Genomic DNA, 24,788 nt, shown 5'->3' with positions numbered 1-24,788 from the left:
ACTAGCGTCCTGTTATCCTATTACTCAGCCGGAGCTTCCCTGATCCAACCGCTAGATGGCGCCACCAGCGCCGCCGCTCTCTATCCTTCTCGCACAGTATATCTTTCTCTTTCGCACACTTTCAAGCGTAGACCTCCACTAGCGTCCTGTTATCCTATTACTCAGTCGGAGCTTCCCTGATTCAACCGCTAGATGGCGCTAGCAGCGCCGTCGCTCTCTATCCTTCTCGCACGGTATATCTTTCTCTTTCGCACCTACGGCTGAAATTGTGCGAGAGAGATAGAGAGCACCAATTCAAATTTTGCACCTACCAATCGCCGAAAAACGTTTATAACTATTTAATTTCAATCGAAATCGTACCAAGGTCCATTATTTATATGTAAAAACTTAATAAACAATAGAATAAATCGAATATTTCCGACGAAGTAACGTGTAGCCAAGACCGAAATCCTCGATGATCGTTTAACAAAAATCGAGATCGTAACAGAAATGTTTCTTGAATGTTGCAACGATTTATACTATCCTTCGCGAGTCGTAAAAGTTGATAATTCATATTTAGAATGTAACAAACCAATCGAGCGAAGCGGAAATCCTCACTGAAATCCTTGATGATTGCTTAATAATTATAAAAATCGTGACAAGAATCTAATACATTTTTAACGTTCTTCGAAAAAATTTTATTTTTAAAAATATATAATCAGGAAAATATTGTATTTATATTTTATAATTATATTACATTATATTATATGTTACATTATGATTATATTATAAACTCTTGCTTAGGAAACTATTGTATTTATATCTATTAACAAAACATAATACAAAATGAATCGTTATAACACGTGTTATACATTAATATCTTACATTAAATTTAGTTACATTAACGCATATGTATATATGTAGCTCCACTTTTAAAGCAGAATACAGTAAATACAGAATGTTTCATTTTGGTGATGTAAACGATTTATATCCACTGATGTGAAATCATTTTTTGCCGTCCGTCAACAATATTCCTTTATTGACGGGGTTGTACAATGAGAAATACAAAAGTTTTTACTTTGCATTAGTTTTTTTATTTCATGACTGCTGGTTGCTAAAGTTTAAAAAACGTAAAGAGTAATGTGGTTGATTCAGTTTTTCTAGCCTTCTACTAGAATTCTATCTTTAAGCAAGGAATTATTGTATATAAGTACTTTGTGATCATTCGAATTTAATTATCAGCAACAATTGTTATTGCATAATTCTATAGTACTAGTTTCTATGTTTCCCATTAAAAAATAAAATAGAAATTACATTCAGATTAGTTTATCATATCGAAGACGAACTTGAAATAATTATAGTTTTAAATTAAAAAAAAAAAAAAAAATACCATGGAAGTTTGTTAATACAATAAATTTATTCTTATCTATTTACAGAAAATAATTCTCTTGTACAAATACTCTTTTTTAAATACTTTGAGTGTACATATTTCACAAAATAATAAAAGACATAGTTCTTCGAGGTTACTGTAATCTATACGGATGTAATGATTAAGATGAATTATCAGTGGCAAAACATATCAAAATATAAGGCATTATTAATTTACAAACTTTGGACAATCAGAATAATATAATTATTTAATACTCATAATACGCATGTGTATCACCGATTGCATTATATTATTCTGTAATCAGAGTAAGGACTATTTATTTATATGAATGTTTTCTAAAATATATATGTAAGAGTCTGAACGAAAAATAAGGCACGAATATTCGATCCCACCGGTCAACCGCTTTTCTTACATGACTAATCTTCCACGCTCTATGTTACGTTTTCTCGTTTGACTCAATCTTCTTGAATATGGGAAGCGCGGATATAATATGAATCATATGATTTTTAAATATTTATACTAAAAGTCGCCATGCAGATAGATGTAAAATAAAAAATGCTAGCAAGGTATTAGGACTAATTACCTTCCATAATTTTGTTAAAAACTGTTTTTGTGTACAGTTTACTTTCGAATGTGAATAATATGTACAATATTGTCTTCCACTTAAGAATATGAATACTATCAATTGTATCGCGTATCTTCTGTAGGGCTGATAAAAAGTGCTGTTAAAGCAAATAATAGGAACACTAATCCACCAATTATGGTCACTAGAAATAAAAAATATCCAATTTTGTATTACTTTGTTCTGCGTTTCTTTTTTTAGAGAATATTAATATTTAATGAATTTGATTATATATTATCACATTCTATATATTTTACCTGTTCGTACTGAAATCTTCTGAGCTATCATTCTACCACCTAATACTGCTAATCCTGTACAGAATGAATGTCCTAATACTCCACCTACAATAACGCCATACACATCCTGAAAATAATAGATCTTGGTTGTATTTAGAGATTGATGCAAAGATCATTATGTATTTGATATATTTAGTATCATATTCATTATAATATTTAGTAATATAGTTTCAGTTTTTAAATATATTCATTACATACCTCTCTGGCTGCAAGTATAATTGTTGTAAGTTGTGAGCGATCTCCCCATTCTGCAAGGAATGTTAGAGTAAATGCTTGAAGAAATATCCTAGAGAGAAGCATCAATGCACTGATTTTTGTTGCTTTTCTAATGATACCAGTTTCTACATCTTGCACTAGCGTGCTTCCTGTTTCCTTTTCATACTAAAAAGAGATATATCAAAAAATTATTTAATTTCTGTAAGAGTGTTACAAGAGTAGCTATGAATCAAGTGTTTTACAAAAAACTATATTAATAGTCTTCTGACTACTTAAATCATAATAATGATACCTCATCTTCTCGTTTTCTTAAATCAGTCTGTACTTCTTCTAATTCTTCTTGTCCCTCTGTTGCAGACATATAATAACCATCCCTTAGCATTTTTAAACCAAATATAGCAAAAAGTGCAGTAGAGATATAATACGTATAAGCACGAGGGACTATAGTTGCAGCATATCCAAACATTACTAAAAATTAAACTGAAATATAATCACACTAATCACACAAATTTGAAATTTCATTTTATAGAGAAATGAAAACAAATGTATAATACAATAGCTAGTTTCCCTGCAACCTTTGTTGAGTCAACCTTAACATATTATTAAGATGTGATATCATTAAAAAGTGTCTGTAGGTTTCTATTTTTATTCTATTTTTCACATATGAAAATCAATTGACCTATGCTATCAAATATGAAAGTCCACAAGATAAGCCACTACATCATATGTATTAAGCTGATTCTGATCTTTCTTTTTCTTAATAATACATTATCTTTATATGGTATTTAACTTACATAGGAAACTCTGTACTGAAGTAAAACTGTATAATTGAAAAACTTACTGCAATATAAATATATCTCTTAAGAGTTTCATGAATGACAATACCTGAAAGGACAGTCATCAATCCTAAGGCACTAATCGCTCCAACAAAAACAGTCATTCGAGGATGTTTCATTGCCATAATAGCAGCAATGAAGAAAGTTTTGTCGCCTAGTTCAGAAACGACAATGACTGATAAGGAAGCTATAAAAGCATGTAAAAAACTAAGGTTATCCTTAGTTTGCGAAGGCATTGTGCCTCCAGGTATCTAGAAATCCCAATAAACGTTATTATCAGACTCACGTTATTCAAGATGAAAAAAAAATTAAATACTTGCCGCCGACATCATTATAATTCGATGTTTATTATCACATCGAAACTCACTTATACTCAAGACCCAGTATCAGGGATGCCATAAATTGATTGCAATTGATTACGACTAGGAGACAAATCTGGCATCACTGGCACAACACCGCACCAGAGACGACAGCAGCGCTGCACAGTGGACACAAGTGGACAGCACGATAGCGAAGCAGCCATGTTGCCATACAAATCGTCAAAATGCATTCAGCTCTATGCTAAGGATAGAGCTCAATGTCAAAATGTCACAGCAACGAAACTTCGCCATCTGTTTGAAGAGAAGAAGCAATATTTTCTCGCGATTCTTTTTCTAAAATATTCTTTGCATCACTCCGCATTAGTTTGCTTATAGCTGGTTTTGATCTGAAAAAAACGAGGACACCGAGTAGAATTCTGATGATACTCCATAGAGGATGCATACGCACCAGTGATGGGCAAAACCTTAGGCTTCGAATAAATCTGAAGTTTGCCGGCATGTTTGTCTCATTTCCTCTTTTGTCCATCGCTGCTGTCTGATATGCACTTGGGAATCGGAATCTGAAACACAACGGTGTTTCGCCTTCGTAATTGTACTCGCGTGGTAACCTGGTAACTCTGTCAAGCTTGTGTCAAGCTGTCAAGTTGATGTAGTATGGAGCATGTGGTGAAAACGTTACGTATGGTTTTATTAAGTTAAGCGTGCTGTCATGAAAAGCGTCTTGTAATTTATTTGAATCGGTATTTTCGTACGCAGGAATACGTGAGGTATGAGGAAATTGAAATTAGTTGAATATGCATGTATGAATTCTGTAATTTTGTTGTAACGATACATCATTGCTAAGAGTGACATCACATGCGGCATTAACAGTGTCATGCTATTAATTCCATTTTCATTAAAGGGATTTGTAATTTTTGGATTTGCATAAATATTATTCATCGACGTGCAACTTATTAAAAGTTTGACAAGATGATGGAAGATATGCAAGAAGAGGTTAGTACATGTTGACGACGTTTGTTTACCAGTCATATTTCACAATTCTTTTATTTATTCGTTTCATATCATTTTTACTTACAAAATGTCAATTAAATGTCTCGTTGCTTTAGAGCCAATTTGTGGTCGATGATGTAAGTAAGATAATTAAAGAAGCAATTGAAGTATCCATCGGGGGTAATGCTTATCAACACAATAAAGTAAATCAGTGGACATCGAATGTTGTTGAAGCTTGCTTGGGAAATCTTACAAAATTACAAAAACCATATAAATATATAGGTAAATATTTATGAGAATATATGAATTTCTTTTTATTTACATAGTAGAAGTTTATTTTTTGCTTTTATTCTGTTAATATCTGATTTAATATTAGCAAAATATGTTTTCAGTTACCTGTGTCATTATGCAAAAGAACGGGGCTGGACTTCATACTGCAAGCTCCTGCTTTTGGGATAATGCTACCGATGGCAGTTGTACAGTACGTTGGGAAAATAAGACAATGTACTGTATTGTTTCTGTATTTGGTCTAGCAATTTAATTGATTTTTGTATTTAGAAAGCTTCTGATAAAAATGAAAGAAAAATACTAAAATTTTGTTTATTATCTCGCATAAATGGTAGTAATCAAGGTATAGAAAATACCCAAATTCGTTTCAAGCAATTGCTTTTTCCTTTCAACTATTATGTATTCTTTATATAGCAAATACATTACATTTTAAACACTAATTATATTTATTAATAAAAATGTCTTACTTGCATGTATATAAATTTATTTTAACTAAATTGTAATTACAAAGTCGTTTATTTGTATTGTTTTATATTTTCTATATAAATGGTATTATTTATTATATACACTTAAGTTTTACATGAAATATATGTCACTGTGTTTTTAATTTTATAGTACTTTACAGTAATTGATCATATTTTACGTAACATAGAGATACACGTTAATGTACTAATCGAAATTACAAAATATATGAAGATTTTTGAAAATGAACATAAAACATTTGTAGGTGCTTACTTGTCAGTTCTGATTATTCCAACAGTATTGGAACGTAATGATCATGTAATATTTCAAGTGTTTTTTTAAAAATGAAATTTAATAAACTATTCGTCAGTTTTGGATAATGGAAATGATAATTACTTTATAATATCCTATATTTCTAGTAAGTCGGGTAAGAAATCGTCATCGTATAATAAATCTTCATCTAATAAAACCATATTAACGTTCAAACTATCGCCGAATTCGTCATCTATATATAAGTCTTCAACAGTGTTGTCTGGAACATCCTGTAATAAATGTGATAATTATTTAGTCATCTCATTATTAAATCCACATTTAATAGGTTGCTTACCCCTCTGCGTATAGGTAGCTTCCCTAACGTTGAATTATTAAGTAGTTTTAACTGGCTCAATGCTGCTGGTAAAGAACGTCGCCTTGGCAAATCGGACGGACAACATGATTTGCAGTTTTTAGTTTTCGACGTGTCGGTTAAAAACATGAAATTCAAATTCGTTGTTTCGGATTTCTTTTCGTTATCGTTAATTTGTATTCGAACATCGTTATCACGTTCTTCGATCGTCGCAGAAATATGTTGTACATCTTCTAAGGGTTTCTTCTCTTGTTTCTCGACGGTGGTTTCCGAGTTGCTATACAATTCGGTTGTCTTGTTTAATTTTGAATCGGTATAGGAAACATTGAGAAATTCACTTGATACTTCGGCGATAGATTCGCAAACAAAATTTCTGCTGTACGTTGCATCGTATGAATCAGAAGGATTTTCATAACTAGCAACACTGATGGAAATATCATTGTCATGTTGGGGTTCATTGATATTTGTTCTTTTCTCTATCATATCATTTTCATTGAACAGAAACGATTTGTTTGTCTCTGCCGTTTTATCAATTGTATCATTCTTTCCGAACAAATTCATTTCGTTTCTCTTTGTCGATCTTTCGATACATTTGATCTCTTCGTTGTCGTCGTTCATTCGCAAATTGTACGTTTCTTCGAAAATGTTTTTGCAGGCTTGACTGTCGTCCAACATAACGTCGAAGTCCGAGTATGTTTCAAACGAAGATGTCGAACGCACATCATCAGTTTTTGGCGTGGCAGAAAGTAGAATTTTCGTAGCTCGATCCAATGCGTCTTTTATGTCTTTTTGCAGAGGAATTTCTGTTAATTCGTCTTGGCTGGTTTCTGTTTCGGTAGCTAATTATTTTATTATTATTAGAATTTTTCATTACATCAAAGACAAAAAGACGTTAAAAATTCGGAGGTATTATTAATCTAGTCATAATTTTTCTAGAACAATTAAATAACAATAGTATCGCGTTATTTTAACAGGTACACGCTGAAATCAGAGGTGGACAAAATTTTTCATTTAGATAACAAATTCACGTTAAACAAATGAAAGCTTATCTGAATAATTCTTCAACCGAATTAAAATTTTTAAAAGTCTTTAATCGTATTGTTCGAATAAAATTCTATCCATCTCTATTAAGTTGAAATAAATTTAAATCTACTACTTTGCATTGCGCTACTTATAATGTATGTATTACCGTTTTTTGGAGAGTTTGTTTCCGACGTTTCATTTTCGCTCAAAGTACCATTACAAATTGTATCATTTGAGTGTACCGATTCATCTCCATACGATTTTCTCATTTTCGCCAAACAAATTAACTTTTCCTTTCTCCACAAAGAAGTTTCGAAAAAGCTTTGCGGGTCAGAATTTAGTACCTGTGGCTGCGCTATAGCGTCCTTAATGCTTTCTGGCGTGTGCAAATAAGGAATCTATAATACAAACCGACATATTTAAATTACCAATTGTGTCTAATGGAAGATCTAAAAGGGTACACCTAAATATCTTTATTACTTTCGGAGATCGTAAGACAGAAGGACAACACATACAGCCGCTTTCGCTGCGGGGGTCACCGTCATAAAATCTACAATGACGGTCGGCTATTGTTGTTTCTCCATTATGTCTACTAGCGAGCGGATGACCCTGTATTACACTATGTTAAAAAGATGTCATCATAATAATACCCATAAAATAAACATTGACGACCTTCAAAGAAAAGAAAGTAACCTTAATATGTTCTTGCATATTACAATATTTTCATTAGCTTTTAACATATTTCCGTATCGTTAGCAACAGCAGAAACATTCAGGTGTACTCTTTTAGATACTCTAAGAGTACTCTTAGGCGCTCTTTAGATTAAAATCATACCTTTCGATATTGCTGAAACGACGATTTCATACAAGACGGATCATACTGACCAGGAGATTTATTGAATTTCGGTTCCAAACTAGTTTTGTGGCTAGCTGGCTTATGTGGTTCATAGTCTTTGCTCTTTACTTGGGCGAATATTATGTTCTTAGTTTCCTGACCTAATATAATACACGTGTTTTAACGAAATTGGAATAATTGAGTCTCACTCATAATTATTAAGAATAAAGTTTATAGTATTAAGCTCAGTGACATTGAGTGTAGTTACGAAGTGCCATTTATTATTCGTAACTTAGACCAGTCGTTTGTGGTCATCCTTGAAACTATTAATGATTATTGAACCGTATTAAAGAGAAAAAAATATGTAATATATCTAATGAATCGTTAGTTGTAGTTTATTATACACAGCCAGTTGATTGAAAATGTAAGGTCTGCATAGCGAACTTTATTAAAAATCAAAACGTGTCTCATACGCAAACATATAACTGCCACTGTACAGGGTGTCCCAGCCTTAGTGATACAGCGCTCTAACTCTAAACTATCGGCCGTTAACGAACAAAGTTAACAAAAATTCGTTCTCGTTGAAACATGAGCCCCACTTTACCATGCAACTTGCATATTTGAAATTTTGCATTCGGCCGATAGTTTTGGAGTTAGAGCGCTGTATCACTAAGGCTGGGACACCCTGTATATTGTTATCGTACTTACTTGAGTCTGCAGAGTTGGACGACGAATCACTTCCGTAGAAGAAGTGTTCTCTCTTGTTCGCCAATGCTTTCTTCAATTGTTCCAAATTGGTCCTCGCATCTTTGAAGGATTCATCGTCGGTAGAATCCGGCAACGGTGAGGAATATATCGATACGGTTCTAGAGTCCACGAGTTCCCCCGGTCCCCTCACCTTTTTGTAGGCGCATTGCCACGGCTGCAGAGTGTCCGAAGTATCTTCGAAATCTTTCTCCCTCAGAATGTCCGTCGTTTCTAAATCGCAATTCGAATAGCTTCCATTCCTATAATTATTCTGCGTGCCGCAGACTATGTTTGCGCCCTTCTGTAAGTCATCTTTGGGGGTGCGTTTCATATCATCTACGAAGAGGTTCGCTTGTTTGGTGTGCGTCGGCGTCTTTGAGCTTGCATTTTGCTTGGATACAGTTTTCCTCGAGTGCAAATACTGTTTTGCTGGGGAATCAGAGGTTTTCGAGGGGTACAACTGCTTCATCGAAGCACTTTTGGCAAGTTTCGAATCCTTACTTTTCGACATCACCACGGAATGTTTCGTCGCCGGCAAAACGTACGTCTTTCCGCTCTCGTTATTGTTGTTTGCGTACTGATCGACGTACACGGGTTCCTCATCCTCGTACTGCATCTGGAAATATTATGTTGGAGTCCGTATAGCACATTTAAAATGTAAATCCGCGTGACTTACAGAAACGGTAACGTGTAACTCGGACCGAATTTTTTCCAAAAGACGTTATTGTTTATTATTAAACAAAAGGTAAACAAAAAATAACACAGATAGATATTTTTAAATATTATGTATTAAGTTACAAAAAAAAAAAAAAAATAAAAAAATAAAAAAAAACTCTTTATACGTTTGCTTGTAACTTTTAGATTTTCCTTCACTCGAACTCAATCCTGTTAAAACATTCTAGGCCCGTTCCGCTTGGCGTAATGTGAACTATTCTACATAACTTTAAAACACATTGAGCAGGATAGTTGTAAAAACAGAATATTGTGTATATATGTATAAATTAAAATAAATTAAAATTGCCGCGAAATGGGTAAAAATAAGTATATCCCCTGAATTCTAAATATGACATTACTACTAAATTATTTTAGTCATGCCATCTTCAGAAAAAAAACGAACCTCTAGTCTCTGTAGAAATCTACGCATACGATTCATATCTAACGTTCTTTTAGTGACGTCCAATTGCAGTCCAGCTTCTAGTAGATTGTTAAGCAAAGGTGGGAAATCGTATGAATCCGTAACGACACCACGTTTCCAGTGTGTGTAATGTCTGTCCACATCTGCTCTGCTGTATCCGCTCCATGGTACGTTCACTGTTCATAAACGAGAAATCATTTTTACAATTTGCGATTATTATATAAGAAACATGGCATAACTCTATGACAATAATTAATAGCGTCGTGAAAATATCCTTTAGATAATTAAATCGATATCAAGGAAAGGCAAGCAGCTTTTTAATACAATATACATATGCATACGTACAAACATACAAAACAATACGCGTGTAATTATTCTACTTGTTTATCCGAATGAGAAAAGAAACACAATTCTGGATTCTGAGTCTGTAAAAAATATCGTAAACTATCACGTTATCACAGTAATTACGAAATGCTGTTTATTGTGTAGAATAAACCGGTCGTAAAGGAAAATCGAATTTCCGTTAAACCTTGCACGCAATTTTATGAGATTAATCTCAGCGAATGTGATTTCGTTTCCTTATCAGCTTAAAACCTGTTTCATTTTTTGTATCAAGATTCCATCGGAGTTTCAATATAAACGTTAATCTCTTAATGGACCAGGTTCAGCCGAAGAAATCTACGAGGTATAGATTCCGCGAATGCTTAAACTTTACTTGGGATCATTAAATAATTCCACGCTAGGATTTCGTTTATTAACACGTTGAACGACCCAGAAATTAGTGGCAAAACTTTTCATTAAGGAACTAAAAAAATTAATTCTGAACAAAATTAAATAATACAACAAATGTTAAATAATCGAATCTTTAATAGTTTCGAGTCAAAATTTTAACTTTGTAGAAATTTGTACCTAACGAAATGTCTTTACGAAAGAATATTAGGAAATCGTCATTATTAGTTTAATTATTATTATTATTATTATTATTATTATTATTTTCATGTAATACAGTCGAACAGTAGTTGATTATTTTTTTGTCACTTCGTGAAGTACTAATCGTGACATAAATAATTAGTGACAAATTAATTATCGCTGAGATTATTCGCTAATTATACATTACTATGCAACTTGTAAACAGCAAGCCGTAATCAGAAACAGAAAGATTACTTCAGTATTTATTACAGCCAGGAGTATGCATAGAGTGATGACGGGGCACTAGATCATGTATGACAAGTGCTTTAACAGTAGATAACGTATTGTCCTCTTTATTGAATAAACAACGAATTAAAAGCTATCATTCGATAAGCTTACTTGTACACATTTCCCAAATCAGCATAGCAAGTCCATATACATCGCTCTCCTTGCGTGGTTCGTAACTGTGAAAAAGTTCTGGTGCTTGCCAGCGGAAGATTTCTGCCCTTAAACGTTCCTCGTATTTCCTGTCTTGTTTCGGCTTTAATGAGATCCAAAAATAAAGAATTAACACGAACAAAGCAAACAAACTTTTGCAATTACTGATTTATACCGAATTACAACACTTCGGTGATTCAAGTAAAAGAACAATCGGGAAGCATTTTTTTTGTTGACTCATCTGTTCAAAAATAATACCGACGGACTGACTCGTCTGTCTGCTATGATTTACGCGTATTTCCATGGTTCAGTCGGTGACCGTAATTAAGAACATCACGGTGCAGTGAATTTATTTAAAAATGAACATTTTGTGAGAAACAACGCCGACAATTTCCTGCTTCGAAGTACCGTTGGGTGCGCCAATGAAAGGACGGATATGGCGTTATATCACACAATTTCAGTTGCTCGTGTGTCGCTCTAAAGAATCGGAGGAGATTGTGTTTGCAGGACAAATTAAATATATCTTTTAGACCACATTGACGGAAAAATATTTAAAAAGTTGCCTAATCTTTAAAAATTCGTAGCTCCAGTAACAATGAATATTTTGGATTGAAACTTTATTTCCTTGTAAATCTCATGGAACTCTGCAGAAAACATGCAGAAGGGTTTTTTTTAGAATTTTTTAGAATTCGCAAAAGGTTCTTACCACGGTATTAAAGAATATTAAAAACCATTCAATTTTATATTTAAAATTTTGTCGATATTTCTTATGGCATCAGAGATATTAGCAAAAATATAAACAATCAGAATTATTTCGAAGTGGTGTTTCCACCCTTAAAATCGCTTTTGGTCTAAAATGGAAAAGAGCGCTGTGATTAAAGGTCGATTCAGACTATACGACACGGACCGGCACCGACACGACAAAAACATTAAAACACGCGTTTTAATGGAACTATTCACACTTAACAGACACCGATCTGAACGTTCCGTCAACGGGAATAGTGTGAATAGTGTGAATAGTTCCATTAAAATGGGTGTTTTAAATGTTTTAATGTTTTGTCGTGTCGATACCGGTACGTGTCGTTGCTGGAACATGACGGTCCGTGTCGTATAGTCTGAATCGACCTTATGTCTTCATGACCATTATTTCTGCAAAAGTTCAAATTTATCGGCGTGTAATAATTGCCAAACTTCGCTTGTCAGAAATATCGAGTGAAATATCTGAGTTACGGAAAACAAAGTACAGTCACCTACCGATTCACGAAGGAACACGCGATTGAAGAATGAAGGGTTGAACTGTTAGTTGAACACGAGCGACATAGAATAGTATCCCGCACAGGTGAAACCGCGAGGCGCAGCTGGTCTTTAATAAAGAAAAGAAAGAAGTAAATCTCCGTACTTACGCTACCAATGTGCTTGGCTAGCTCCCATCCACCAAGTTTTATCATACCGCTGGAAGCCAGATAGACGCAATGCGAGCTGATGGCAGTGTGCACGTAGCCGCGCATGTGTGTATGCCTCAAGGCATCGGACAGTCTTCCTCCGCATTTAGCGATACCTTGTATCGATATTCGTTCACCCTGATCGTGTATATAGTGGTAGAGGGTGCAGTCGATGGATTCGAAGATAGAGATCAGACCGTGGTCGTCCGTATGGATGGTGGCCATCAACAGTAGCACGTTTGGATGCTGAATTTCCCTGCCGAGTGCGAAAACAGAATCACAACACGCATATAATTACAAATCGAAGTCGTTTCATACTAAACGGTACGTACGAGAGTACATCCAAGTCGGCTTTCACAGCGTCTTTGCACTCCGGATGCGTATGCCTCTTCAGAGAAACTCTGGTGTTTTGCCATTCGGCAAAAATCAGCTCAAGGTATCGGTCTTCCGTGCCTGGTACCCAACCGATTTCGAAAATTTCCGAGGCAGGTATGTGCGGCACACCCGGTAGGATCGATTGTGATTCTTGCGCTTTCCGGTTATTGTCGCATTTATTGTTGTTTATTTTTGGCCAAAGGAGGTCGGGTTTTGATTTATCAGGGCTACATGGTGCATCTGCTTCCACGCTTGAGATTCGTCTTCTATCTATAAAAGCCTGCAGAGCATTGCGGTAAGATTCGCTGGAAACAGAGATAAAGTGACTGTAGACAACGGGCATAATTAATTTTTGAAAGGAAATTTTAAAAGGGAAAATAGAAACACGAGAGGTCACAATGTTTTTTTTATTAAAATGATATCGATAAAAATGTATCATTAGTATTACACTTCTCGACCCCGCGGTCTACGAAAATTACTCAATTAAAAGGCATCGATTTTGATCAACTTTTTACAGAATGATGATACCATTAACAAATGGAAGCAATTTTTGTTGAGATGCAAGACATTTTTTTAGTAGCGAATGATTAAATTGAAAGGAGTAACAAAAATCATCAAAGTATTATTATTTAATATTCATCTTATAAGAAATATATAGCATTTGTAAATAAATCATTCCTCGTTGTAAAATTTAAGTGTAAGATTTGAATGTGAATTCAGGCCCCGCAAAATTTTTGAACGCGGCCCCGCAAAAGGTCACGTCGGCCCTGATGCTTCAAACACGTTCATACAGTGTATGGAGGTCACGCTCTTGAGCATCCCCAAAAAGTTATAGCTACCTACGTTTCTTATTAAAAAGTTATCGGTCGTCAGTTTTTTTATTAAAAAGTTACGATTTCAGCTATTTTCAAGTTACTTCGAATGCATTGAACATTGATGCAAATAAAATAAATGATAGATGAGAACCACTGCCTTTAATTTCATACAGTCGTTATTAGCTTCATATTTAATGTATTCAATGTTGTATTTGCTCGTTAACACTTTTAACCTCTACCACGCGCAACGAAATTTGTATCGTGAATAAAATTCACATGTAATGATACCACAGAAATTATATTTATTGACTTTATCTGAATTCGAAAGTTGAGGGCTACTTTGAAATCACGACAAATTCATACGAGGATAGAAACGAATCCACACGAAACGAAAGACAGTCGATATTTCATTGTAAACAACGCGCCGCGATTACCTACGCAGCGAATTTATCTCTTATGCATCGGACAGAAGTAAGAGGTAAGTATCAAAAGAGAAAAACCATTGCAACTATCCGAAGAGTAAAGCACGTTACGACCTCGATTAGAAGACCACGGTGGACGGTGTCAGTTTGAATTATTCATTGCAATATTCGCGAACAAATAGGTTAAGCCGTTTAACGCTTTCGTCCGGAAAATATGTATAACACTTACGAGACAGCTCGTCCGCGTCTATATTTCTTTCCTTCCCGATTCAACACAATATCTGTCATTTTTAAGATGAAAAGAGCCAAGCTTCGTTTTAAACTGAAAAGTTAACCGTCGAACCAATTGCACGGGTTGACAACACAGTTGGTAACACGTAAAGTAGATCGAATCATCGATCTATATCGATAATACTATTAAGCAAGATGCGCCATTGGTCACTACCGTATTTCTCGTATTATGATTGGCTCATTTCATCGAGGTAATGAAACATCGAATTTTCGTTAATTATTGATCACGAATAATGTTAAAACAATTCTCAATATCTTTAATAGTGCAATATAGAGCATATTCTATTTCGAATAATAACTTTAATATTTTAATGAATTTTATCAATAAATTAATGCATAAATTTTCATTTCTGTAGTAGTCGGCAAATCTCTTTGTTGTTTGAAACATTTGATATACTTTAACAATAACTAATAAAAGTTACAACTAATTTCAAATTTGATTTATTTTTTGGAATTCAATACATTAATAACAACAATAAGTTTTTGAAAAATTGGTTTTGTGCGCGCCCTTTTGTCGATGCCGTTAAGGTTGAATTTTTGTGTTTCTAGAGTGGTACACTGTGCATTCCAGTTTGAAGCGTCTCTATCGAATTCTTTTACGTTATTTTAGTTTATCGCGACAATACATTGTTAAACTTTCAACTGTTTCGAAATTCTTATTAAATGAGTGTCATGGACCACAAACAAACAGTGTGTGTAAGTAAATTCAACCAAGTTTTACGTGAAACTAAGCAATAACCTCAATGCAGTCGAATGTAGGAATCCGAACCAACGCGTGGGACCATTTTGTGGATGCCGGTGGACGCGATATGTAAGTACCTGAACAATTTCCCGCGGAAGGTGTGGTGATAATGATCGCTATTTCTCGTGTTCAACGAGGTATTACATTATTACAATGGACCGGAACCTAACCTGACATTGATCTTTTTGTGGTAAAAAAATACGAGTGCTATGGACCTTTGCAACTCACGCGTGCAATGTATAAATCAACTTACAATTAGCGTATTAAACGTAAAACCTGTTTTATAAATGTCATTTGCTTGCATGCTTTTGTAAAAATGTGTGTAGCGGAACAATGTGAGGTTAGTGTTACGATTTGATATAAAATGCACCGAAATTACGAATGTTATAACCATGGTTTTACGTTGTTGGAACAATTCCGAATAAATCTTTATCTAGATCATTATCTAGATAAAATACTTTCATTCGGAGAATTTGTACAAATTTGACTTGTTTTTAATATTATAATTATAATTTTATGCGTATAAAACGTTATTCGTTATTCCTACTGCGTATATAGAGTGTACCTTAAGTGTGCCTTAATCTAGTTTGATTTGTGGCGAAATCGGACTGATTATTAGTATTTTAAAAGTAGTTTTATAACAATATTACTTACTTGTTCAGTCCACACTGATTCTGTACTAAATTCCATACGTTTCGTTCTTTTTGTATAATATCTCTGCAACAAAAATAAGTATCTTGTTAGATATACAGGGTGTCCGAAAAATGTTGTAACACTTTGAAAGGGGTGGTTCGGGAGGTGATTTGAAACAACTTTTTCCTTAGCGAAAATGTTGTCCGAGGCTTCGTTGAGGAGATATTAACGGAAAACACTGACCAATCAGAGTGCGAGGATGCCGGTGGAGCGGCCGCGGTAGCGTATGAGCGCGGACGCCTAGTCGCTCCAACGGTATACGCGCGCTCTGATTGGTCAGTGTTTTCCGTTAATATCTCCTCAACGAAGCCTCGGACAACATTTTCGCTAAGGAAAAAGTTGTTTCAAATCACCTCCCGAACCACCCCTTTCAACGACTTCCAACACTTTTGGGACACCCTGTGTTTATGATATTTCTATTGGCTCGAACATACAGAAATTTGGTAAATCAACGACGTAGAATTTACGTAACGAATTGGTAACAAAACAGACGTCATTAATGCTAAACAAATTTAAATACGAATTTTGTTTAAATTATTCAAATTGATCCGTGTTTTTCGAGTCATACAATATTCGAGTATTTTCTTTTTGTGATTGTTCTCCCTGAAAAGGAAGAACTGAAGCACGTCTTGGAAATGAATAGACGATAACGTTTGTTTCTCGAACCGCAGAATTCATAGACCTCCACGAAATTCTACTTTCTCTGATTCCATTTTCATGCATCACGGAACAACGACACTGTTACCGTAACAGCTTCCTTTCTTGCCGCGGTCGTTCTTTTGTTCTTCTTTCTATTTTTCCATCTCTACAGCGGTATATTCGATCGAAAGATAAAATGTTGATCGGTATTTAGAACGCGTAATCGTAGGTTCGAGACGTTTATGCGAATCAGAGTCACTTTCTTTCCGCTGTTGGTCCAAATCAACGAAAACTGATTTTCTTTTATGCATCATGAACGTGGTTGTAGCACGAATTAAGGAAAAAATTATTACAGGAAATTGACGAAGTGACGACGCTTTAAACTTAAATCTTCGATTTTTCCAATAAATTTGTAACTTTAATGGCCCGAAAAATATAGTACTTTTTTCCTCAGAAAAAAGACAGAAGTATTTTTTAATCAATCAATTTCAATTAGTTCAATTAGTCTAACGAAACGTCTCATGGTATATAAGCAGTTATAACTTCGGCACTCTAAACATTGTTTTTTAGTAGAAATATTTTAGAGTGACCTTAGACAAAAAGGATCTTAACAAAAGGAATTCTAATTCTTGACCCAGAAAAAGAAAACAGATGAACTAATAAACTTGGACACTTGGAGAAATTACCTTTCAAACATTGTAATTCTCTCATTAAACCATACAATTTTTGTTTTATCACATTTTGTCACACATATTAAATAAATTTAACGAGGTTTTATTATATTTCATCTTTTTATGTTAGAATTATGGATTTATTTGTTGTTTCTATCAACATATTTTTCAAGACGTTAATTGCCTTATATATTTTGTACTTCGTACAATTAAATTGTATAAAATATTATCAATATTTCCATGTCCTTTTTTACATTAGGAATAGACCTAGATTATCCTTCAATTCTTATCCTTCAATTTCTTGGAGGTGGCATTATCATGCTATTTCATCAAGTTTCTCATTTAGTTTCATTTTAGTGGTATTTTCACGTTATTCCCGTTTATATCGCACAATCTCACATTTTAATTTTAATTCTTTTTTTTTTTTTTTAATTGTCTGTTTTAGCGCAACACTATTGCGATATTAAATATTAAAGTTTCAACTTTTTAAGCTCTTGGCACAATTTAGAAGATCGTCACAGTTCTTAAACGTACAGAATTATAGTAACTATTTTAAAAATCTTCAAAGATTTAATTGAACAGATCGTCAGATCGTTTGGCAAATACATTCGCGGCAGTGATGTGCAGCAACACGCTGCTTAGGAAAGACTGTATCAAATAGTATCAGATGACGTCCGATAGCTGTGTAACTTTCATCCCCACTACTCGCTAATTTTCTCGTGCCCCCTATCGCAACTAAGTAAGACCACTCCCTCGCGGGCTTTTTTTTTAAAGTTGTCAATCTATACATAAATGCTTGATTATAACGTATTTGGAAAGACATTTCTGTTAACTACGCGACAAAATTATTCATCAAAATTTTGCCATTTTTCGAATGCGCACAACTCCGTCGATTTTCATTGTATCGAGACGATTTTGTTATTATAGGTGAACTACTTTAGAAAAAAATTAATGTAAAATAGACGCGAGCAGACACTTTTTTTTCTTTTATTGTTTGACGGGCCGAAATTTAAAATGAAATTCTTGCAGTAAAGCGTTAATGGTTTCGATGATGTTGAAGTCATTGCAGACGGTTCATTAGGAGAGTTTGTGATATACAGAGTTTCGCGTTACGATCTATTAAACTTACGAAAATAAACTTACGATTAACGAAACCATGCAAGTAAGAGAGGTAATTTCTTCGATTCAATTGAAGCATCAAGTAGAGTTCTGTTAGGAAATCTCTGCGACTGATTACCAGAACAATCAATTAAACTCTGCCCAATGGTTTAACCGAGGGGATAGAATTGATCTTAACAGCATTGAATTTTTTTCTGTTCTTCGGTATACCCAATTATCATTATACTGTTCGTTATTAACTTATTACTCGTCAACTTAATTTTACACGTAAATGCATGTATTTGATTCACAATCAACTGCTATTACTCCACATCTTAATAAGTAATTATTTATTTATATCCTACTTATCTTAAAAGATTTGAAATGTATTTTAATTAATGGCGAATTTAAAATACTACAGACAATATAAAATAATATTAATCATGTTTAATTTAGTCAGATAATTAATTTAACTACCATCGTATGCGCGTCAAGAAATATGGTTAATTGCATAATCGTTAAGACTAATTTAGAACGTCATAGGAAACATAAAGAAGCTATTGCTAATGCCTTCGTCTAGAAATTATAATACTTTATCGATTTTATCGGTATACTCGACAATTAAAACTTTCCAGTTTCTAGATGAAGGTAATCTAAGATTTCATCTCGTATCTCGTGTCTAATCATTATCCTGCTGGACGTCTTTGAAATTTAGCACATCTTTAAAATCCGTGAAATAGGAATTCGTACGTACAGTGAAATTAGGAACACCGGATATTTCAGGTTTAGATAAACCAAGACGAAAAAGAGCCAGGCATAACGATAATGCATTCTAATAAATTGCAATCTTCAGCTGGTAGAACTGGCTAAAGTAGTACGCTTCCGTGATTCGCTTATTTAATTGGGCTAATGGTATGCACAACTTTAAAGAACGTATTTTAGGGTTTCGTATTGTTACACGTTTTTCATGGAAATCCAACAGAGAAATTTGATCGAATAAAAGTATTTTATTAAGGTTGGAATGTGAATATAAATTGATTCATAATACATAGTTACAGCAAGCAGATTTATTAGTACGTTTACGATTGTAAATATAGGTCTCTCGTTCGTTCGCAATAGCGTAATTATTAATCCGTACTTATATCTTTTATCTTCTTTAGGTCTCACTCCGTGATTATGTGATATAATAACATTGTTATTTGTATAACAATTAATTTCACGTCTTTCGTATTTTTTATTTTTTACTTCATCCGTAAAAAATAATCAAGCGACAAAATCCATTTTCTTTTGGAGAATCGTCGGTTTAAACAAATTTAAAGTTTGTTTGCTAGGCTTGCCTGTACCTTTACCTCTACCGCGTTTTCTCATTGATTTTTAAACAAGGTCTACGCATTCTAATTCGTTTGCATCGTAGGGATCCAAGTCGAGAACTTTAAATATTTGTGTCCTCGTCGCTGATATAATCAGCATATATAGCGACACGCAACTCGAAACATGCTTCGTGTACTATTTAACAAAAGCTTCTTCAATTACGTACATTTCTCGAATTTCGTAAAATCCTTTTGTAGGATTGCAGGATTTGTGAGAATTTTTTCTCAATCTTCGAAAGATTCTAAAAATGTTTAAAACGTAGGTTTTTTGAATCGGTTAAACCAGAACATCCCCTTAACGCTGTGAAATCCTGGATATCCCAATATCCTGAAAGTTCATCTTTTCCATAATTTGTCGCTCGCTGTCGTTTCGAGGAGTCTATACATCCCGGGAATCGTTAACGTTGAGGTGTTCAAACTCGAAAGAATTTCAAAGAGAATGCAATCCTCGCGAACGTTACACTTCGTCGAACCTGTTTTTACGAATGTTCCTGTGCGAGACACGTTAGGATGGAAAAGAAGAAGAAAATGTTTGACGTAGAACTGAACTATAAAAATTGACGAAGAGCACGGTAACGTGTTGCACGTTCACTGTTGCACCGGAGAAACTAGCGTAGCGGTTGATTATTGTATCAGAAAATCGTGTCTCTGTTTTGGAGCGGGGAGACCGGTTGCAGCGACGCCTATGATAAAGCATAATTCAGTTGTCAACGAGTTACGTTATAGGTGAAGGTCACGGAGATCATGTAGTACGATAAACGTCACCGAAAACCGAGTAGAATTGCTGTAACGCACGCAACTTCGTGTTTGCACTCGCGGGAAATAAAAAAAGAAAATTAACAATACGGTCTAGACAATCGTAATAAAGGATTTTAATCGAATTAAAAGGATATATTTCGCGTACGTTAATAAAAGGCGATGGATGTGAGATTAAATGTTGTTTAATTATTTGCGAGTGTAGGGAATATCGTTATTAATTTTGTGGATCGAAAAGTTCTTATTCTTTTTTGAAAATAAAATTCAGATTAAAAGGACGAGAGTAATATACTCCAAAAATAAAATTTCAGAAAGATCTTTCTTGTGTATTAACGTAGGTAATCAATCTTTATAATGATTGCATGTTTACTAAATAAGAATGCGTTTATTTGATTGGTCATTGATGATAAAAGATATCAGAAGGGAATTCGTCTTTAAGAATTTAACGACAAGTTATTTATAGATGTCCAAATTTTTGTTTGTTTTTTCATCAGTAAATTGCATAACTATCGTATATTTCATTTGGAGAACTCGTACGAGAATTATTTACATTATTTTTTCGGTTGTGTCATTTTTATCGCGGATGATTATAGAGGTCGTAGCACTCGGCGACGGTAGCGAGAGTTGTGCGGTAATTATGTTCGAAGCTCTTTAAAACAAACCTTTTGTAAACACACAAGACTGCACCATGGTAACAACTGTGACATTAACAATCCGACAGTTGGTGTTTTATATGCTTACGTATTCTACTTTTCGTCCAAACATTAATTCCGATCGTTTTGTCATCCAAGTTACACAAGCAAAGTCCTTTACTTCTGCAACATTATTCTCTGAGTGATATTAAACGAATTCTGAAAGTGTATTATCATAGTTTGTTAGACAACTCGACTATTAATTAGTATTTTAGCATCTTACTAAGCAATTATTCAATGAAATATTTAATAGAGTACTTTGTAACTACTGTCCGATAAATATTGTCAAAGTTGCACTGAACTCGAGGAATAATTTTTTTTTTTAGTACTTCAATTTTTGTTATTATTATTCATCCATTTTAACACAACTTTTTAATCAATCATTTATTCGCGTATATAATAAGCGTAATTCACTTATTAATATTTGTATTATATTCCACTTGTATTGTAAACATGATTTAAATCGATCTAGAGAGCTTTATTTATGTCTATACACGTGTTTTCGATTGCTTGCTTAACGGTAACGGATGAAATTTTGAAAGTCACAGCAGACAACTTTTTTTCGAACGGATCGCGAGACAAAGTACACACTCGACACTTAAAAGTGGCGCACTGTAAATAAATCGTATAAATCAACACGTCGTTAGACAATACTAGCGCCGAACGAACGGTTAATCATACGCGATAAAATTATTTAAATGTTGTATCTATTCGTGAAACCGTTATCGTCATTGGCGTCAAACATTTCCAAACGATAAAATCCTCTGGGTCTTAAATATACACCTGTGGCTCTCGAAGATTTCGGTTTCATGAAACAACTAAGAAAATGAATTCCATGAATGAGCCGGTAATGAAACTAAATCTGGATAGGATTCGTAAATTTGACGAGGTTAAGAAATTAAATACTGTGATAAATGTTAGATTATATAATCTTGAATAATCTCGAGACGAAATTCCAACTTTGTAGAGATTTTTGCGAGTTTTAGTCCGGCAGCCAACGTGTTAAGATTATTTATAAAATGTGCATCAAGACTAGGTTTCAGTTTAACGAGGCATTGTTTTTTTAAGAAATACGTTATATTTCTATATTATGTACTACATATTCATAAGAAATCGAGTCCAATTAAAAATAGGAGCTTCGATAATGGACTTCGTTCAAACACGAGAGGAAATGGTTCGTTCAAAGAGAAGAAATAAATTGATTTTCAATCAACAAGTGAGCTTGGCTGACCATAAAAAGTCGATATATACATATATGTATATATGTATATCGGAATCCACTAACAAAACCAAGTGCGGAGCTCCGCGCAAGTGGACATGAATTTTTCAAAAATATCTTCATATGGAGAATGGAATGAATGACATTCATTTACAGCGATATATATAAAGATCTAATTGAATATTGGGAAAAGTGACTTAAGTTTTCAATTTTTATTTTCGAAACTAAATGTCGGATGAATAAACTGTAAATATAAAGAACGTTTCGTCTCGTCATTCTCTGTAAGGTGATATTTTTAAAAAGTTGTATACCATTCGAACAACTCACGCGTAATAAATATAAAAGTAAATCGTTAACTTTAAATTAAGAACGAAGAATATCAGCTTCGTCTCTCCACTTTTTTACTTTAACGTTAGTTACCCGCACAAAGTATTTACGGGGGATGGGAATCTACCGTACAAAATCGAGCGTTCTCCGACGCGTTATAACGGACGACCATAATAGAAAGAAAAGAAAAAAAAAAAAAGAGCACCAAACACTTACTTTTTCACCCATTTGAGCAATCCCATCATGCCCATCGCGCACGTGGCGTATCGGCTGGCGACTCGCAGATAAGACTCGGCGAGTTGACAGGTGAGCACCGCGACGCTGACCACAGCTGTGAGCGCTAGTTTGGCGGGCGACGGGTACGAATCGAACCGATTCGCTTCCTTTTCGCGACTGACGATCGAACGAGCGGCCGTGCTGCCGCGACACTTCCTTCCGACACTTCTGACAATGCGACTGATCGGTCGTCTGGCGCTCGCTCCGAATCCTGAACGCTTCGCGATCCGCTCCCCACCACCGATGTCCTGGCTATATCTTCCGCGTCCTCGCCCCGCGGTCCTTCAACATGTTATCAAAGACGAAAGGAAGTTAAGGGGGGAGCCTGGTTCGGAATGCCGAAAACGAGACATTCTTTTTTTTACGAATTTTTTCGAAATAATGTACGAAGCAGACCTTTATGAAACTTGCAAGGGTCTTTTATTGGATATTTGGCGATATCGAATTATTTTTTTCAAGATAAAATTGCTTGCGTAAAGCCATGTATGTGTATAGATGTGTTCGTATACCTCTCGTCGAGCTACGAATTTGCTTAAATAAAAAAAGAAACCTAAAGATTTTCTTGTTTATTATATAATTACACGGTAGATGCATCTATAAATGGCAGGAAGAGTACAAAATTGAAAAAGTTATAGGAGTTGAAAGAAAGAAGTGTGGTTTTGGCAAATAATTTTACCATTATGGAAAAATTGTTTGATTTAATTTTTTTTTTTTTTTATCAAAGTTTTAGGTGTATCGACGATGTAATTATATAATAAACAAGAAAATTGAAGGCTCCAATTCGTAATTTTGACGACGAGAGCTTAATTACGAAATCGCTATTATTACGAAATTTGTAAAAAAATGTCTCGGGTAAAAAAGTTTCGCCTCGTTGTTCCCTATAAGCTGATATTTACGAAATGTATCAAAGAATGGAAAATGTAATCAACTGTTTTAATTAATAACAATCGCGGATACTTGGTAATGCATAGCAACAACCAGCTTACCTGTAGTAGACGTCACAATCTCCCACATCTAGAATTCCTTCTATCGTTCTTTTCCGCGTAAAACTAGTATCGACTGGGTAAGCTATTAAATCGTACATTCTTCTGTCGTTTATTTGTATCCTCGATTGGTACACGTCATATAAATAAAACTAAACATTCGTTAAAAATATTTCATCTTTGATCGACAACTTTCGCGTTTATTATTAGCACGAACATGGGAATTCAACTGTTGTTAACAGACTGCGTAAAGGCTGTGCAATGTCATGTCTCAATGGCAAACATTGACGCAGCTATGGTTCAAGTTTGACAACAACATTCGATGTTGGTTTAGCCACATTATCCACGCGGATGCTTATAACCAGATATTGTGCTCGCGTATTTTCATTTTCCTTAGAGTTCAGGATTTTTGTCCACCGAATTCTCCGTTTCAATAATTCAATTTCCTGCAAATGATTTCATTGCGTCTTTAAAGTACAGACTACTGTCTACAAATTTTAGTAGAATAATCTGACCAAAACTGTTCACGATTGTATTTACATTAAATTTGAATCATGTAAAATAAAACCAATAGAGCTGTCGTTTACTGGTGGTACAGTTACTTGGAAGCTGCAGCCTTAGAACCATCCAAGCAATTAATCCGACAATTCAAGCCTTTAACCGCGTCGCTTAAACTCGCTTGGATATTGCATGCCTAGACAGTGGTCGTTATTCTGGAACTAGGAAGCTTTTCGCGGATCGTTGTCTCCAACCAAGTTCGTTTGATGTCAAGCCGTAAGGACAAGTAATGGCACGTCTCTTTTCGCTGGCTCAATTCATGAGACCACCAGACGGCAATCAGTGTGATGAGTGATAACAAACAACAAT

The 24,788-nt window shown here is 34.5% G+C and overlaps 3 protein-coding genes across 5 annotated transcripts; 1 reads left to right on the top strand and 2 right to left on the bottom strand.

The window, feature by feature from the left end:
* Positions 1 to 1,971: 1,971 nt before the first annotated feature.
* Positions 1,972 to 3,817, bottom strand: LOC128895913 (transmembrane protein 165). 2 transcript variants are annotated; one of them, XM_054158914.1, is made up of 7 exons: positions 3,660 to 3,817; positions 3,389 to 3,590; positions 2,796 to 2,971; positions 2,623 to 2,668; positions 2,486 to 2,535; positions 2,249 to 2,354; positions 1,972 to 2,136 (listed from the first exon to the last, which is right to left on the bottom strand). In XM_054158914.1, exons 1-7 carry the CDS (start codon positions 3,669 to 3,671, stop codon positions 2,051 to 2,053), a joined length of 678 nt encoding a protein of 225 aa, XP_054014889.1. In that variant the 5' UTR covers positions 3,672 to 3,817; the 3' UTR covers positions 1,972 to 2,050. The 2 variants fall into 2 exon arrangements, with proteins under 2 accessions (XP_054014889.1, XP_054014887.1); XM_054158912.1 differs by having other exon boundaries at positions 2,486 to 2,668; positions 3,660 to 3,812.
* A 410-nt stretch (positions 3,818 to 4,227) lies between these two features.
* On the top strand, positions 4,228 to 5,377 carry LOC128895914 (dynein light chain Tctex-type). Its single transcript, XM_054158915.1, has 4 exons — positions 4,228 to 4,426; positions 4,561 to 4,652; positions 4,766 to 4,931; positions 5,042 to 5,377. Exons 2-4 carry the CDS (start codon positions 4,629 to 4,631, stop codon positions 5,188 to 5,190), a joined length of 339 nt encoding a protein of 112 aa, XP_054014890.1. The 5' UTR covers positions 4,228 to 4,426; positions 4,561 to 4,628; the 3' UTR covers positions 5,191 to 5,377.
* Positions 5,378 to 5,567: 190 nt separating this feature from the next.
* LOC128895911 (uncharacterized) lies at positions 5,568 to 24,180 on the bottom strand. Of its 2 annotated transcripts, XM_054158902.1 has the most exons (12): positions 23,925 to 24,180; positions 22,879 to 23,220; positions 15,852 to 15,914; positions 12,885 to 13,232; positions 12,514 to 12,808; positions 11,072 to 11,213; positions 9,746 to 9,939; positions 8,590 to 9,244; positions 7,882 to 8,042; positions 7,214 to 7,445; positions 6,007 to 6,863; positions 5,568 to 5,941 (listed from the first exon to the last, which is right to left on the bottom strand). In XM_054158902.1, exons 1-12 carry the CDS (start codon positions 24,020 to 24,022, stop codon positions 5,807 to 5,809), a joined length of 3,522 nt encoding a protein of 1,173 aa, XP_054014877.1. In that variant the 5' UTR covers positions 24,023 to 24,180; the 3' UTR covers positions 5,568 to 5,806. The 2 variants fall into 2 exon arrangements, with proteins under 2 accessions (XP_054014877.1, XP_054014878.1); XM_054158903.1 differs by lacking the exons at positions 22,879 to 23,220; positions 23,925 to 24,180 and adding an exon at positions 17,216 to 17,241.
* Between the last annotated feature and the right edge of the window lie 608 nt (positions 24,181 to 24,788).

The sequence above is a fragment of the Hylaeus anthracinus genome, unplaced genomic scaffold (assembly GCF_026225885.1).
Source record: "Hylaeus anthracinus isolate JK02 unplaced genomic scaffold, UHH_iyHylAnth1.0_haploid 5, whole genome shotgun sequence".
Taxonomy (NCBI): Eukaryota; Metazoa; Arthropoda; class Insecta; order Hymenoptera; family Colletidae; genus Hylaeus; species Hylaeus anthracinus.
The sequence above is the reverse complement of the archived record's forward strand: the minus strand, read 5'-3'. Positions and strand labels throughout refer to the sequence as shown.

Excerpts from the sequence above, each read along its gene's own strand:
- LOC128895911 (XM_054158902.1), bottom strand. The coding sequence starts at position 24,022 with ATGTACGATTTAATAGCTTACCCAGTCGATACTAGTTTTACGCGGAAA. Across the intron at positions 23,221-23,924 it reads GATTGTGACGTCTACTACAG|GACCGCGGGGCGAGGACGCG; the intron begins GTAAGCTGGTTG and ends AACATGTTGAAG. Across the intron at positions 6,864-7,213 it reads AACAAACTCTCCAAAAAACG|CTACCGAAACAGAAACCAGC; the intron begins GTAATACATACA and ends TAAAATAATTAG.
- LOC128895913 (XM_054158912.1), bottom strand. Across the intron at positions 2,972-3,388 it reads ATTGATGACTGTCCTTTCAG|TAATGTTTGGATATGCTGCA; the intron begins GTATTGTCATTC and ends TTTAATTTTTAG. Across the intron at positions 2,355-2,485 it reads TTATACTTGCAGCCAGAGAG|GATGTGTATGGCGTTATTGT; the intron begins GTATGTAATGAA and ends TATTATTTTCAG.
- LOC128895914 (XM_054158915.1), top strand. The coding sequence starts at position 4,629 with ATGATGGAAGATATGCAAGAAGAG. Across the intron at positions 4,653-4,765 it reads TGGAAGATATGCAAGAAGAG|AGCCAATTTGTGGTCGATGA; the intron begins GTTAGTACATGT and ends TCGTTGCTTTAG. Across the intron at positions 4,932-5,041 it reads AAAACCATATAAATATATAG|TTACCTGTGTCATTATGCAA; the intron begins GTAAATATTTAT and ends ATATGTTTTCAG.